The sequence below is a fragment of the Kluyveromyces lactis genome (assembly GCF_000002515.2).
Source record: "Kluyveromyces lactis strain NRRL Y-1140 chromosome F complete sequence".
NCBI classification, from domain to species: Eukaryota; Fungi; Ascomycota; class Saccharomycetes; order Saccharomycetales; family Saccharomycetaceae; genus Kluyveromyces; species Kluyveromyces lactis.
The window spans coordinates 1,998,757-2,013,884 of NC_006042.1; the positions used below are offsets into that span (position 1 = coordinate 1,998,757).

The following is a 15,128-nucleotide window of genomic DNA, read 5'->3' on the forward strand; positions in this document are numbered from 1 at the left end:
ATAACTTATTAATGTATCAAATGGATTTTTAGTACCGCTGCTAGATTTCACTTATTTCTCCCTTCCAAAAGGTCCAACTGTTTCTCGAGCTTCTGTATTTCTTTCTCCTCTTTATCGATGAGAGATGATATTGACGTTTTTTCCGGTAACGCTTCGTGTTGGAAGTCTAACTCCTGGATCTCTACTTTCTTCTGAAGTTCATTAATATCAGCTTGTAATCCATTGTATATTTGCATTAGTTTTTCAAATTTCTCCTTGTATTCAGTGAGAGGCCATTGATCTATAATTTCCCGGAACACAGATAATATAATCGAGATTGGGAAATCTTCTACGAAAAGAGTTTTCCTTCTTGATACATCCTCGCCAGTTATCACACTTCCATTCCGCAATGCATGAAGAAATTGCTTGATTTGTTCGTCCTTGCTGAATTTTTTCAATAGCACGTCGTAGATTCCCAGCTCATCGCTGTTACTTCCTTCGAAGATAAAATCTCTTGCAGGTTTCTGTTTCTTTCGGATGACATGATCGTTTTGACTGAGATAAAACCCCTTCGGTATGTAGGTAATAGGTCTTGGATCTGGTAAACATAGTGCTCTGTTCCGTTTCAAAGTTGCTTCCCTCTCCAAGAGATGATCGTATATCCCTACTTTCCCATCCTTACGCTTCATATTTCCATCGTTATCTGTACTGTATAATGACATTTCTTCAATTGAATCGCCATCTCTTATAAGCTTTACTATAAGATCTGAGTACACTTTGCTGTTGCCTGGTACAATCGCATTTCTAAAGATGCCTGGCGGTTTGAAATATAAGGTCGATATTGACTCCGCGGATTTTGATATCTGATCCAGGCAGTAATCTAATGATCCAGACATCCTTTGATGTTGTTAAAAAACACTACACGTACAGATTAGGCACCACCCTCTTTCAGGAAACTGCTATGGAATACAATATTTCATCCAATACTATGTAATTTCTTGAAATACTCCAAATGATTCATTTATCTTTTAACTCGATTATGTTTACATTTTAGTTTTTTTGTTTTCGGTGTTTACGAAATCTTTACGTGAAAAGAGTTGGCATTATGTTAATGGAAAAGGTTGACAGAAGACTTTTAAGGCTCATGCGGCCTTTACATCGGGGTAAGCTAAGCGAGAACTATTGCTTACTTTATTCTATATATGATGATAAATAAACAAGAAAATCAGAATTGGCTATTATTATTCTCTCCATGCGATATAAACCTCATCGGTTCTAAACTTCTGCGTGACAATGGTTTCAGAAAGATCCTTAACAAAGTGGCCTGTTCTGTACTCTAATAGGCCTGCCTGGGCAATCATCACACCATTATCAATACAGAATCTGTCATCAGTTGCGTGTACTTGTCCATTGGACCTGTCTTTACACATTTGGGCCATCATCTCTTGAAGCCTAACGTTGCATCCAACACCACCCACTATTAGCACTTGGTTTGAGTTTACATGGGCCATTGCACGTTCGGTAATCTCCACAAGCATGGCAAATAAATTTTCCTGTAAAGAGTAACATAGGTCTTCTACAGTCACAAGCTGTTCTCCTGTTCTTGAATCAAATAATAATTTATTCTTCAAGTTCTTTTTGAATAGGTCTTTCGCTAAAGTGTCAATATATTGCAAAATACCACTCATTGACAGATCCATTCCCTTAACAGTGTATGGTAATACCACTAATTTTTCTTTATTCTTACACTGTTTAGCCAGTTGTTCAATGTTGTAACCAGGCGATGGTGCATTCGGTATCTTCAAAGTTCTTGCAAATCTGTCTAAACAATTCCCAATGGCGATGTCCAACGTTTCACCAAAGATTCGATATCTTTTCTCGGAGTAAGCAATAACTTGAGTGTTACCTCCACTAACATAGAGCACGACAGGATTTTTAGCTCCTGTGATCTCTCTCCCCATCTCGATATGCCCCACACAGTGGTTAACCCCAACTAATGGTATGTCCCACATCAATGACAAAGTCCTTGCAGCTATAACCACACAATGCAAAGGAGCACCCATTCCAGGTCCTCTAGTGAAACATATCACATCGATCTTTGTGGGATCATCGATCTTGGCCTCCGTTAATGCCTTTCTAATGATTCGTACCACCCAATTCCTATGATGTCTTGCAGTATCTCTTGGTAAAAACCCTTCTCCTGGCGGTGTCACATATGTATCTCTAATATTAGCCAATATTTCAACATCACACTCATACGAAAGGTCACTATCTTCATGTTTTTCTAGCACTGGGTGCTTGATAATACCAACGCCTAACTTGTTGGCAGATCCTTCAAGACCAATTGCCAAATAATAGTTCCTTTTACCTCTTGGTGGAATGCCGTTTAAATTCACCATCTCTTACTGAAAAAAGAATTTTTGACGATAATAGGTATACCTTCAATGAATATCGCACGAACACACGTTGAACTGGTGAGACACACTATATATTCAGGGAGTTGTATTACAGATCAAGATAGTCAACTCATCTCAGTTCAACTTTTCGGTTTTCTCAGATTCCAATTTTTCAAAAAATCATATACACCAATTTTGTGAGTAAAAGATAGCATAGTAAGAGGAGCAACAACAGAAAAAGTGTATCAAACTGCAAGACATAGTCATAGCTGGTCAATCACTCGTTGAGGGGAAAAGATTGTGTACAGAACGTATTTTCAGATTCGATATGAAAAAAGATCTCCGCGACGGGGAATTGAACCCCGATCTCGCACGCGACAAGCGCGAATTCTAACCATTAAACTATCGCGGATTTTGAAATAAAGCACTCACGGTGGGGGTCGAACCCACAATCTTCTGATTAGAAGTCAGACGCGTTGCCATTACGCCACGCGAGCTATTTAATTCGTTGAGTTGCTTGAATTCCCTTTAATTTATGTACGGAAGCCGAAACCACGTGCTAACAATGTGCATCTTTGGATAATTTATTAATGGATTTCACCCTTTGAATCAACGCAAAAATACCTTTTATTAATTGCAACCAGCGGAAATCTTTTTACTACGACAGTGAAACTCCCTGAGCTAATTTTATCTCATTAGCCTCTTTATATTTATCATTAACAACAGAATGTTATAAATACTTCTTCAATATATGAATTAATTGCCATTGGGCAATTAATTGGGGGATAGTATAAACTTTCAGCAATGTTTGATAAAAGACCTTCTAAAATACGTACACCACTGTGAGGTATGAAGCCTCAATCTAGAGGAAGGAGCTGAACATGCAAATCAGTTAGCAACTGAGGTCTTCAAGACTTCATTCGCCGATCACATGACATTCACAGACTCTGTGGACACCTAGAAAAGTTTTCTGCCAAAATTGCGAGGGCGTGTGGTCTAGTGGTATGATTCTCGCTTTGGGTTAGTAGCCTAGCGAAGCTTCGATAAACGAAGTTTAACTACTGCAAAGCATGCGAGAGGCCCTGGGTTCAATTCCCAGCTCGCCCCAGATTTTTTTTAATTTCTGATCTTTTCTACCACTGATTGCAACCCAGTGGAAAGTGTCAAATGAGAATATTTTCGTTCACAAAAGCACGTGATCAGCTCTGTGGCTTCTTGTATATATTAAGCTCTTATTAATAACTGTAACTTTCAACAGTAGAGCAATGAATTTATTCTTATTACAACCTTATCATCTGTTTTATCTTCACTGAAGTGTTTCTTACATTATTTTACACTGGATGACATCGGCATCCGAGTCACTGAATTATCGAATCTCTCTGAATCCGAAACTGAAGTTGTGAGGAAATAGAGTTGATAATGTCATCGGCAATACTATTCGCTTCAAAAAAGTCGTTTCCTGCAGCTCACAATGCTGTGCGAACTAATTGGACCAGATATTCCTCAGCATTGAACACGTCTACAAATCCTGCGATGCAGTTTCCATGCCTAGATAAACTCGAAAAGAAAACTGCAAAGCTTAGAGGAGATGACTCAGATCCTAACACACCAAGCTCCAAGATGTCATGCTCTATGGAAGAGGATGCCACATCCGCATCTTCAAAGAATGACCCAGTTTACGGGAAAGTGAGATCAGGATTTCAGCTTTTCAAATCTAAACAACCTATATTTCTAGACTACGGTGGAGTGCTACCGAATTTTGAGTTGGCATATGAGACCTGGGGCACTTTAAATGAAGATAAATCTAATGCTATTTTAATACATACAGGACTTAGTGCATCGTCACATGCACATTCCTCATCGTCGAACGAAAAACCTGGCTGGTGGGAAGACTTCATAGGGCCTGGAAATTCAATCCTAGACACTGATAAGTGGTTCATTATCTGTACAAATGTATTAGGAGGGTGCTACGGATCTACAGGCCCTTCGTCTCTAGATCCTGGAGACGGGAAACCGTATGCAACGAGGTTCCCAATGCTCTCAATTCAGGATATGATCAGAGCTCAGAAGAGGTTAATTGACTGCTTCGGAATTACCAAATTGAAAGCATCAGTTGGAAGTTCCATGGGGGGAATGCAATCTTTGGCTTATGGTCAACTATTTCCAGATTCAGTGGAAAAAATTGTTTCTGTCTCAGCATGCGCGAGGTCTCATCCATCATCTATAGCAATGAGACATGCACAGAGACAGGTACTAATGGCAGATCCCAATTGGAAAAGAGGATTTTATTATCCAAGTGAAGAGCATCCGGATAGAATACCTCCTCATGTCGGCATGAAATTAGCAAGAGAAATAGCAACTGTCACTTATAGATCAGGCCCAGAATGGGAATCAAGGTTCGGAACAGAAAGATTAGATGATGACAGGTCTCCTGTTCTATGTCCAGATTTTCTTATTGAGACTTACCTGGATCACCAAGGGGAGAAGTTTTCCTTAGAATATGACGCAAACTCATTCTTATACATTTCAAAGACGATGGATTTATTCAGCTTATCAAAGTCCGACCAAGAGCGCAGCCAGAAACGAAGATTGCAAAGTCAAAGAGATTTTGAAAGTGGTGTTTTGCCTTCGTCAAGGCTGCCGGATGAGCCATACAAGTATAAGAAAAGACGGAGAACAACAACGATAGAAGAAAGCAGAAAAGATCTCGAAGCGGGGATGACTCAACTTCTAGATAAAGATATCTTGGTGATTGGTGTTAAGACAGACTCCCTCTTCCCGTATTGGCAACAAAGAGAGATTGTTGAACTTTTAAAGGGACCGAACGATAATGTGACACATGTTGAATTAGACGAGAATGCGTCATTGTACGGACACGATACTTTCCTTCTAGATTTAGAAATAGTCGGATCGAGCATAGGCAAATTCCTCCGTGATCAGCTATAAACCAAAGATTGTGCATAAATTTATATAGACAACTTTTTTTAATTTGATACGACTGCATTAGCGTTATTCCTTACTTTGTTTTCATAATTATGAAATGTGAAGTATGTATATATATACAAGAGTAGCAGATTCTGCTACAAATAATAAACGAAGATCATTTTGAAGCGTATGGAAATATATCTATCGTTTTCGTTTTCGGCATTTTCAATTCCTATAGTATTCTTTTAAAATCTATTGCTCGGAACTGAACATTTTTTCCTTACGAGCAGCCTTACGCTTAGCATCGGCAACCTTATTCGAATCCTTAATCAAAATAACATCACCGAAGAATTTATAATCTTGCATATAACGTCTATCCATATTGAATTCAGACATAGCTGCATTATCCGTTAGACCCAACTTTTGAATGGTCCAGAAATATCTTTCAGGCTGATCTTTCTTCAAATATCTCAAGATACTTTGTCTTTGTTGTACCAAAATTCTCAACGCTCTAATGTTCTTAAAATCTTTCTTATTCTCCTTTACATGTTTAGCCAAGTTATGAATTCTGACGGTCATGACAGCAGCCTGTACTTCGCTCGAACCTGTATCCCCGGGGAATCTTTGGAATTCTTCTCTTGCCAATCTGACAGCCATCTTCAAGGCATCTGCGTTACTAGCGTTCTTCATATTGATAATACGAAGCACGGCCTCATGCTTGTTCCTTAGATTTTTGATAGACTGTTCCTCAAGCAAGGAATCTAACCCTGTCAAACTAGCTTGCTTCTTCTTGGTCTCTTCAACGGATACCAATAGCTTTTCCACTTCTCCATGCTCGTACCCTGGAATCAAAACGTTTGGTTCTTGGAGTTCTGCCATCACACGGTCTATAAATGGTGTATTTGGACGTCCAAGCACTGGATCCACATCGTCCAATGAGTTTTTGATCTTATTCTGCTTAGCTTCGTTCAGCTGTTTTCTTCTTTGAGCTTTCAAGAACTTGACTGATTTAGCACTTCCAATGACACTCGAACTGGAGAAAGGTCTCACAAGTGGCCTCACAAATCCTGTACGTAACATAGGCACAATAGATGAACTCATTGCGATACGCACTTGACTCAATGATCACACCCTCACACAACAAAGTTATAGATATACGAGCTGAAGAAATTTCCCTCTTCTCATGATATTCATATCAGTTGAATTAAAGTCAATTCTCAATGATTTTCATATTATCCAATTTTTTTTCTTTCAGTTTTTTTTGTCAAATGCACTGTTCTACGTTTGGTGAAAAGACTACAAAAAAAAAAGAATTGGGGTGCATTAAGGGTTCGAACGGAGAAAAATCGTTTGAAACGAAAATATGCACATGAGTTTTGTCACGTGGTTTTATTTCTCACAAGTGAGAGTTTACTCTGTTGACAAGTGCAAAAACAAGAAATGAAAAGAACAAGCGCAATCTTCTGTGAAAGGATCGGCTTCAGTAGGATGTTGCTATTGTTATTTAATACCAGTTTCACTGTAGTGTCACTGCAGTTTCACGACTTTCATTGTCAAATATTGAATAAAACTGATATGTAACTCCATACACCACATATAATTACGTTTTCTTTTTCCAGGAATGGCCTGTACATTCGAACAGTGAAAATTTTCCAAATTAGACCTCATCGCATCTCATCTCATCAATATCGAAAACCTTTAACAGACTGATGTACAGGCGATAGGTTTTGAGTAGTCAAAATAATCTGTTCTGTTGTTGATTATTTATAACAGGTAGAGTTGAAACACTTCTGTTTTCTTCTGTGATTGAAACACCCTGGACCAATAGATATCTTTTTTAACTGTTCTTCGAAGGTTAAGATACGGATTAGAGTAATTGTACTGGTAAAAGCAGCGTAATTTTGACAAGAGATATAATTCACAGATGAGTTTTAGAGGTGGTAATAGAGGTTCCCGTGGTGGATTCCGTGGTAATTCCCGTGGTGGATTTGGTGGTAGAGCTGCACCACAAGGTCCTCCAGATTCAGTTCTTGAAATGGGTGCTTTTTTGCATCCATGCGAAGGAGACATTGTGTGTCGTTCCATTAACACTAAGATTCCATACTTCAACGCTCCAATCTATTTGGAAAACAAGACACAAGTTGGTAAAGTTGATGAAATTTTAGGTCCATTAAACGAAGTGTTCTTCACAGTGAAATGTTCCGATGGTGTAAAGGCTGAAAGTTTCAGCGAAGGTGACAAGTTCTACATTGCTCCTGATAAGTTACTACCTATAGAGAGATTCTTGCCTAAGCCAAAGGTTGCTGGCCCACCAAAACCAAAGAGAAAGAGATCTGGTGCCCCAGGTGGTCGTGGTGGATTCGGTGGTGGCCGTGGTGGTGCAAGAGGCGGTTCTAGAGGTGGATTCGGAGGTGGTCGTGGTGGCTCTCGTGGTGGATTCGGTGGCTCTCGTGGTGGATTCAGCGGTGGTCGTGGTGGATTCAGCGGTGGCTCTCGTGGTGGTTCTAGAGGTGGATCCAGAGGTGGATTCGGTGGTTCTCGTGGCGGTTCCCGTGGTGGGTTCGGTGGTGGACGTAGATTCTAAGCTATACACGGAAATTCATGCATATTAATATCATATTAAAACTAAAACCAAATTAAGAACAACGAAGTTCAAAAATAAAGTCGCATAGTTCTCTCTTTTGGTTTTATTTCCCGTCTTTTTTAGAGCAGTTCGAAAAACTTCCACTATAAACAATTGAATTAACTTCTTTTCTATATAACAATCTTAGATCAAATAGATCAGTATTTCGCATGTATAATATTAACCAAATCAGAAATCATTCCATCAGAAACCTATTACTTCATAATATACCACATAATACACTGTATTGATAGACCTCGATGCGTTCTATGTTTTCTACTTTATTTCTTTATCTTGGAAGGTCTTACCCCAGGTAATAATCCACAAGCTTCTAGGACAACATACCGTAAAACATCTAATCCGAAACGTTTTTGACAGCGCTTATTTGTCATTGAGTTTAAGAAAATGAATCTAGGAGATGTGGGTAATCGCAGAACATTACTTTCTTCAATAATGCTCTCTACTTGCGCCATGTCTTTGATGGTATCCATCTTCGTGAATACTATTTCAAAAGGAATTCCATCGTTAACAAGTAAATCTATCATCTGTGCATCGTATTCGCTAAATCCATTATTGGCACTTATTAGCAAGAAACTGCGACGTAACTCTCTTCTTTTATGCAAATAATCCATCGTGACTTTCCCTTGTTCCACAGTTCCTTTAGTACCATATCCTGGAGTATCAATGATGCGAAACTTCCCACCTACATTGAAACAATTGATGGTCTTTGTAAAACCTGCCTTTTTGGAGGCATTTGCATATTCGTTTAAACTATTTCTTGTCACCTCCGTAGTGACACTGTTTAAAAGAGTAGATTTCCCTGAATTACATCTTCCCAAAAACGCTATTTCTGGTAGTTGGTTGATCAACTCGAATGGAATCCCGCCCGTCTTACCTTGATACATTTTATTAGAATTAATCTGAGGGACATCCTCAGACGCAACAGGTAACGTCATCGAACCTTTCTTGAAAGTTGTTGATGCAATAAATTCATTTTCTTCATCCATTATAGTTTGTATTGCTTGCTGCCTTTTTTCCATCAAGCGCCTAACCTTTTCACCTGGTACATCATTGAATGTAGGAGCACTCCATTCGAACTTAACCTTTGCCTTGTTGAAGAAAAAATTGACTTGTGATAAATCTGAAGCTTTTAGAGGCGCATATTCCTTATTAAGTTTTTGATATAAATCATTTATAATTGTTTTCACCTTGTCTGGGTCTCGCCTCTTTGCGTGCCTATTCTTTCTGATTTCGGTGTTCTGCCTGTCATGGTTCACTATTTGTTCCTTTGATGTTACCTTAGTATTCATCACCAAGGATTTAACATCCAACTGCGAAAAAAGTCTGGTGCATTGTTTCATAGTTGTGTCGTCCCACCTACGTGATCAGGCGTTATTGTATCTTGAAAGCATGTATGGTGTCCATATCATTGTTGTTTTATTGATCCAGATTTGATATACTAACTAACTAAACTGGGTAGAAAATTTTCTTAAGAAAGAGTGAGATCAACAGAAGTTAAAGGGTATCTATCTACAAAAAAAAATGAAATAAAAGAAAGAAAGGTATCTAAAGCAGCCCGAACTTTGTAACACAATATTCCACAATGTGGCTAATTTTCAAGTATGTATATTTAGATAGTTTTTTCAATTAAAAGTTTCCAGAAAGTTTACTCTAATTATTATCGAACAAGCCGCCGAGAACGTCACCTTCTAAATTAGGGTCCTCAAGCATGTTCGATTCCGGTTTATTTTTCCCTAGTAATTGCTCACCAGCTCTAGCTAGGATAGCTTCTCTTCTCTCTTTAGTTTTTGCTTCATGATCTGCGGTGAAGTGAGAGTCATCTTGGTCACCGTAGATATCTTTCATCCAATCGATGAAACCCGCAGCCACTACTCTCTGATCTTTGTAATTATCTACTTGCTTTAAGTTTGTGTAAAGCTCGTCAATGTTGTATCCTCTGGATAACTCGTATAGGAATTGATTGAAGTAATCGTACTCCTTCGAAAGGGTTAAGAAAATAACGGTAAAAGCGTATAGAGCCTCATAAAACGAATCCTTGAAAGCTCTTTGAGTCAATACATTCATGATCAAATTTGGCACAACTTCGGTAGTATAAAATCTATCAACATCTGGGTGTTTTGCTAATGTTTCGGAGAGACAGCTTTTCAAAATGAGGATGGAATTGAATGAACATTTGCTGTCTCGCACTGAGACGAGCCTATTCAATAGTCGCAAAAATGGGGCAAGAATATTGATGTCTTCGAAAATAATCTTACGCATCTTAATTTGATGAACCGAGACTCGAATCTTTGAAGCCTGAGTATGCGATCCCACTTGTCCAATTGAATCTATCAATAATCGAACAACAACAGTGGTGAACTGGCGTAACAAGTTCTCTTCAAGAATTTCTTCGGTCATTTCTTCTTCATCTCTCGGTGGTGGATTTACTTCACTTTGGGTATGAGTTGACCATTTCTTTTCCAACATTAAATCTAGTGTTTTGAATAGTTTTGGTAAAAATGCTGACATAAATTTCGGAGCACATTCATCAGGGCAGTTTCTGAGTATCGGTCTCACAGCTACGTTGATAATATGTTTCCAACCATGAGTTGAAACACCAGGACTTATGTCTCCGTCCGGCGTGTAAATGGCTATTGAGTCCATCATCAGATTCGCCAGGTTATCTACCTCAAAGAAAATTGATCCAAGTCCCGACATAGAAGCAAGAACCAAAAGGACGTATTCTCTAGTGTACCTAACAATGTGACCCACAGAATCAGCAAAATCGCGCACAGTTTGTAAAGCCTTATTATGCTCATCGATAAATTCGTCTTTGGATTTATTCGTAGCACCTGCCTCCCAGAATCTTTCAACAGTAGATACCCGAACGAAGGACTGAACAACGGTTGGCAGTGAAGCCCAGTTGGCAGGGTTATGATACGATTGAAGCTGGAATAGGAGTCTTAAGATATACGGTAAGATAGGCACAATACGTGGCTTCCACAACTCTTGTAACATCCGGAACTCAACATCGCCCTTGACGCTCTGCATGGAATAATGGATAAACATTCTAGTAGCACGAACTGGAAATATAGTTTGCCAATGCTGTGTTAAATCTGCTTTAAGTTTCTTTCCGTCTTCGTCCATCTGAATGGACAATAAGTCACTATTTTCGTCGATATTACGTCTCTGAAAATACTCTGCTATTTTCACTATTCCAAGTCTTTCAAGGAACCATGGAAGATCCGTCAAACCAACAACTGTCCCCTTATCAGACCAAGCAGCAAACTCAGGATCCACTAACTGGGCAAATTTTTCCCCCTTATTCTCCAAATTAGATTTAAGAACAATAGTTAATAAGAATGACTTGAAAGAGATCGTTTCATGAGAGCTCAACTTTGGTAGTATGCCTGCAACCACATTTTCAAGATCAGGGTATATTGGTTGTAGGGATGCTGGCATTAATAGGGCCATCCGATTAAGTTCAATACCGCAAGCATACCTCAAATCACGAACTGCATCTGATTGTTCGCTCTTCTCGTTCATATCAATCTCAGGGTATTCAAGAGTAGCGGTAGTAATAATCTTTTCTAATAACGTGAAAAGCACGTTGTCCTTCAAAATAGTTAAGAATAATGCAAAGTTTTGAATTTGTTTCTTCAAGAGTAATGGCTCTCTCAAATTTAATGCTAAAAGTTGGTTGGATAACATTTCCACTTTCGCAAGAATTGCGTCAAGCTTTTGACTGAAAGTTGATTCGTCTGTATACCATATCTTCCATCGTATACAACCATTAATGAAACATTCTACAATCATAAATTGAGTCAGAGCACTCAAATATGGTTCCGACTTGTGATCCAAATAAGTAGAACTGAGAACTTGTTGTCCAAATTGAGATCCAAAGTATTTATTAAGTCTCTCACATAACCAATCATATGCAAAGTCTAGTTGAACACATGATATGAGGCGGATAATATCCCTGATTCTCTTTCTATAGCTTGAACAGTAGTTCTCGTATTCAGCTGTCGACTGGAAGTCCACTTCAACGAAATTCTTGGAGACATGATCTTCAATCTGTTCGTAGTAAATCAAAGCATTTCCAGCAAACTCCAACAAGTCGGGAATAACCAATTTCTCTAAAATTGGTAAAAATTCATCGTTTCTCAAGCATGCACACCAGAGATCTAAGGAAAGCCCGCTGACAATCAAACTGGGATTATAAGTAGTTTTTAAAACAAGCTTCATATATGTTTCGATGTTTTGTAGATCAGATATTTTGAGCACGCATGTGTATAAACAGGTTATCATATCCACAAACTTCTTCATAATTGGATATTTGGCCTCATCGATACCCTCAATTGGATCGAAAAGCAATTGTGAATATACAGTGTCCATTAAACCCATACTGTCAAATACACGATTCACAATCATGTTGTAATGATCTGTGTTACTGTATGGACGGGTGAGGAGAATATGGATAGAATCTAGTGCAATAGATTGGGCTTTGGGTATGTCCTTTGTTAAGCACCCTAACAATGCAGAGAATACGTCATTGGATACAATAACTTCGCTCAAAGGCCAGTTCAAGCAGCTCTTTAAAGTTTCCAACAACCTAACGATGTACTGGGCATTTTCCACTTCTAATGCTGCTTTTAATTCACTGGTGAAAAGAGCAAACCAACCTTCTGGATTGGATTTGAACATCTCCCATTTACCAGAGTACTTGTATTTCACACTGAAGACATCCATTGGGCAGACAATCATTATGCAGAGCGGTTGAATAATGGGCAATCTCTTCAACACGGCAACATCTTCAAGTAAGAACGTGTCTTCGAAAAGCGTTCTAAAGATTATGAGAACTAGCTCTCTAGACGCCTCATTCATCTGCCATAGTTCTGTTAGGCATCTATCCATATCGACCCACGATTCGGCTAGCTGTTCCTCAGTAGGTTCTTCCACTTTCAAAGCCTCACCCCAGATCCTTTTCGCTATTTCGACCCAAAGGAAAGCTAGCTTCTCTCTAATATATCTTGGATCATTCGGTTGCACCCTGTAGTTTAGTTCAATGATCCACTTTCTTAATGCCATCCGTTTTTCTTCATCATAACCCGACCAATTTTTCTTTAAGGCGTTTACCAATAACCCTAATCCAAAATGTTTTAATATTGAATTCTGTGGGTTATTGAGAGCTATTTCATATCCCCAAAACGGCGATTCTTCTCTCTCTTTCACTTCGTCCAAAAACTTCTGTGCATCCAATCTCTTCGCATTATCTGATTTTGGATCGTAAATTACTTCCAAAGCTGCGACCACTTGAGAAGCGCCTGAATTTTCCATTGCTCTACTTGTGCCCAGTCCCTTTTCTTGCTTATAAACTAATATAATTTAAGAGAACTCGTAATTCTTGAATCAAAAGTGATTCAAAATATCAGAAACCGATGTGGTAAATTGAGACAGCTATGATATCAAGTGTGTTTATTCTCCCAATTCGCTTTAGTTACAAGACAGAATTGGATCAGATATTTCCTGTTGTTTTCAAAATGAGTCCAGAATCAACGTTAAGATGCTGAAAACAAAAGAGAGGTAATAGCAACAGTGTACAAAAAAAAGAGTAAAGTGGCTTAGTGTTTTTACTGTCAGTGTTTACTTTCCCAGTGATCGATCGTGTTAATAATTCCTTTCCAATAAAACAACAATAACAAACAGCCTGAAAAAATACTTTTTCTTAGATTGCAATCGATCAAATATAATGACCAAGAATATGACAATCCTAAAGAGCAATTAGTGTACCACCTCTTCAGATCAACAGAGTAACCGTTTGTTTCAATTAATCTTTTCAACAGTGGGCTTGTACTCATTTAAGCCCAAAACATTCCAAATCCTTTAAAGGTTTCAATGCCCTGTTTTCTTTAAAGCCAAGGAATTTCTCATTTTGCCACCACTTTTCGTCAGCCTCGTGAGTAGTGATGATAATACCGTCAAATCTTTGATAAATCTCCAAGTGCAGGACTAGTACACAGGTGGCTTTGAATTTGTATATAAATATATGCAAATATATCATAGATTGAACTTCTTCTTTTCTTTGTCCATTGAAGGTTTGTGTTCCCATTCTGTTTCCTCTTTGATACCTCTTTGTAGTCTTTTGAGTTTCATAGTAAATTGGGGCCCAAGTTCTTGAAGACCTACTTTCTCTTCGTTCCTGAAAACGTAACGGTGTCTGCGGAAGAAGATGTAATCTCTTTGATTATGCAGCGTTATCACTTGTCTACCTTCGAAATCAGGGTTCTTAGGGAAAATAGATTGGAATAGTTTACCCACAGTTTTACCAAGTCTGGTGTTGAAATTGTTCAAGATTAACTCTGGAATATGGCTAGTTGGTCTACCATGGCCCACGATCTTTTCGACTTCGACGAAAGAACTTATTTTGAAATAAAAGGTTGGCCCCTCTGGAAGATGAATAAATGTAAGCCCCGTTACTTTCTTCTTATCTTCATTTATTATCACGATATCTGTATAGTTCCTGTTATTACAGAATTCAGAGATTTCCTTCAGCTTGTATCCAAATTTCCTCTTCACGAAAGTCACATTAGGGAAAACTTCGATCAGGATATTAGCGAACTCATATGCCTTCTTTTTGGCGTTTACATTAGTTGTTAATAGAATCTTTGGTGGTTCGGTACCGTTGAAAAATTTCATAAAATCATCCATTTCACCTTCGACTTCTTGACCCATCGTTTCATCGTAAACTCTGAGGTTATCAATTGTGTCAGGAACATTTTCAGCAAGTCTTTTTTCCTTCAATTCCGGATTCTCACGTTCTTCCTTGGCTCTGGTCCTCCTCATAGAATGACGCTCCTTATTGTGCTGATCCTTCAACTCAGCAAAGAGTTTTTGCCTCTTCTGCTTGTTTTTTATTCTGAGTTCATCCACTGCCATTTTGAAATTATAGTATCGTCCGATTTGCTGTTATGCACCCTCGCTATTTGACCTAGAATAAGCTACATAACTAGCTATGTTCCACTATATTCAACTTCTATCTTGTTAGCCTCATCTCATCTCATCTCATCTCATCTGATCAATACAAAAACTTTCAAAATTTTGGAAAGCTAATTTTCGATAAAAAGAAAAGAGTTCACATTCGTCGCTGCAATCATTGTAGGAAGGGTGAGCTGACGAATATCCCATCAAAGGATCTTGATTACCTC

The 15,128-nt window shown here is 38.5% G+C and overlaps 8 protein-coding genes and 3 non-coding genes across 11 annotated transcripts; 3 read left to right on the forward strand and 8 right to left on the reverse strand.

The window, feature by feature from the left end:
* Positions 1–47: 47 nt before the first annotated feature.
* Positions 48–875, reverse strand: SPC34 (Spc34p; the record flags this gene model as incomplete). The annotated part of the gene is made up of 1 exon (XM_456040.1): positions 48–875. One exon carries the CDS (start codon positions 873–875, stop codon positions 48–50), a length of 828 nt encoding a protein of 275 aa, XP_456040.1.
* Positions 876–1,220: 345 nt separating this feature from the next.
* Positions 1,221–2,378, reverse strand: KAE1 (tRNA N6-adenosine threonylcarbamoyltransferase; the record flags this gene model as incomplete). The annotated part of the gene is made up of 1 exon (XM_456041.1): positions 1,221–2,378. One exon carries the CDS (start codon positions 2,376–2,378, stop codon positions 1,221–1,223), a length of 1,158 nt encoding a protein of 385 aa, XP_456041.1.
* A 337-nt stretch (positions 2,379–2,715) lies between these two features.
* On the reverse strand, positions 2,716–2,787 carry KLLA0_F21472r. Its single transcript has one exon. It is a non-coding gene; the product is annotated as a tRNA-Asp (tRNA).
* Positions 2,788–2,800: 13 nt separating this feature from the next.
* On the reverse strand, positions 2,801–2,872 carry KLLA0_F21494r. Its single transcript has one exon. It is a non-coding gene; the product is annotated as a tRNA-Arg (tRNA).
* A 488-nt stretch (positions 2,873–3,360) lies between these two features.
* Positions 3,361–3,482, forward strand: KLLA0_F21516r. Its single transcript has 2 exons — positions 3,361–3,397; positions 3,446–3,482. It is a non-coding gene; the product is annotated as a tRNA-Pro (tRNA).
* A 312-nt stretch (positions 3,483–3,794) lies between these two features.
* KLLA0_F21560g (homoserine O-acetyltransferase family protein) lies at positions 3,795–5,321 on the forward strand (the record flags this gene model as incomplete). The annotated part of the gene is made up of 1 exon (XM_456042.1): positions 3,795–5,321. One exon carries the CDS (start codon positions 3,795–3,797, stop codon positions 5,319–5,321), a length of 1,527 nt encoding a protein of 508 aa, XP_456042.1.
* Positions 5,322–5,552: 231 nt separating this feature from the next.
* On the reverse strand, positions 5,553–6,401 carry MRPS28 (mitochondrial 37S ribosomal protein uS15m; the record flags this gene model as incomplete). The annotated part of the gene is made up of 1 exon (XM_456043.1): positions 5,553–6,401. One exon carries the CDS (start codon positions 6,399–6,401, stop codon positions 5,553–5,555), a length of 849 nt encoding a protein of 282 aa, XP_456043.1.
* An 823-nt stretch (positions 6,402–7,224) lies between these two features.
* On the forward strand, positions 7,225–7,884 carry GAR1 (H/ACA snoRNP pseudouridylase subunit GAR1; the record flags this gene model as incomplete). The annotated part of the gene is made up of 1 exon (XM_456044.1): positions 7,225–7,884. One exon carries the CDS (start codon positions 7,225–7,227, stop codon positions 7,882–7,884), a length of 660 nt encoding a protein of 219 aa, XP_456044.1.
* A 320-nt stretch (positions 7,885–8,204) lies between these two features.
* Positions 8,205–9,284, reverse strand: MRX8 (translation initiation/elongation factor MRX8; the record flags this gene model as incomplete). Its single annotated transcript, XM_456045.1, has 1 exon — positions 8,205–9,284. The coding sequence occupies one exon, from the start codon at positions 9,282–9,284 to the stop codon at positions 8,205–8,207; it is 1,080 nt and encodes a 359-aa protein (XP_456045.1).
* Positions 9,285–9,594: 310 nt separating this feature from the next.
* MSN5 (karyopherin MSN5) lies at positions 9,595–13,260 on the reverse strand (the record flags this gene model as incomplete). Its single annotated transcript, XM_456046.1, has 1 exon — positions 9,595–13,260. The coding sequence occupies one exon, from the start codon at positions 13,258–13,260 to the stop codon at positions 9,595–9,597; it is 3,666 nt and encodes a 1,221-aa protein (XP_456046.1).
* Positions 13,261–13,980: 720 nt separating this feature from the next.
* RPF1 (rRNA-binding ribosome biosynthesis protein RPF1) lies at positions 13,981–14,859 on the reverse strand (the record flags this gene model as incomplete). The annotated part of the gene is made up of 1 exon (XM_456047.1): positions 13,981–14,859. One exon carries the CDS (start codon positions 14,857–14,859, stop codon positions 13,981–13,983), a length of 879 nt encoding a protein of 292 aa, XP_456047.1.
* Between the last annotated feature and the right edge of the window lie 269 nt (positions 14,860–15,128).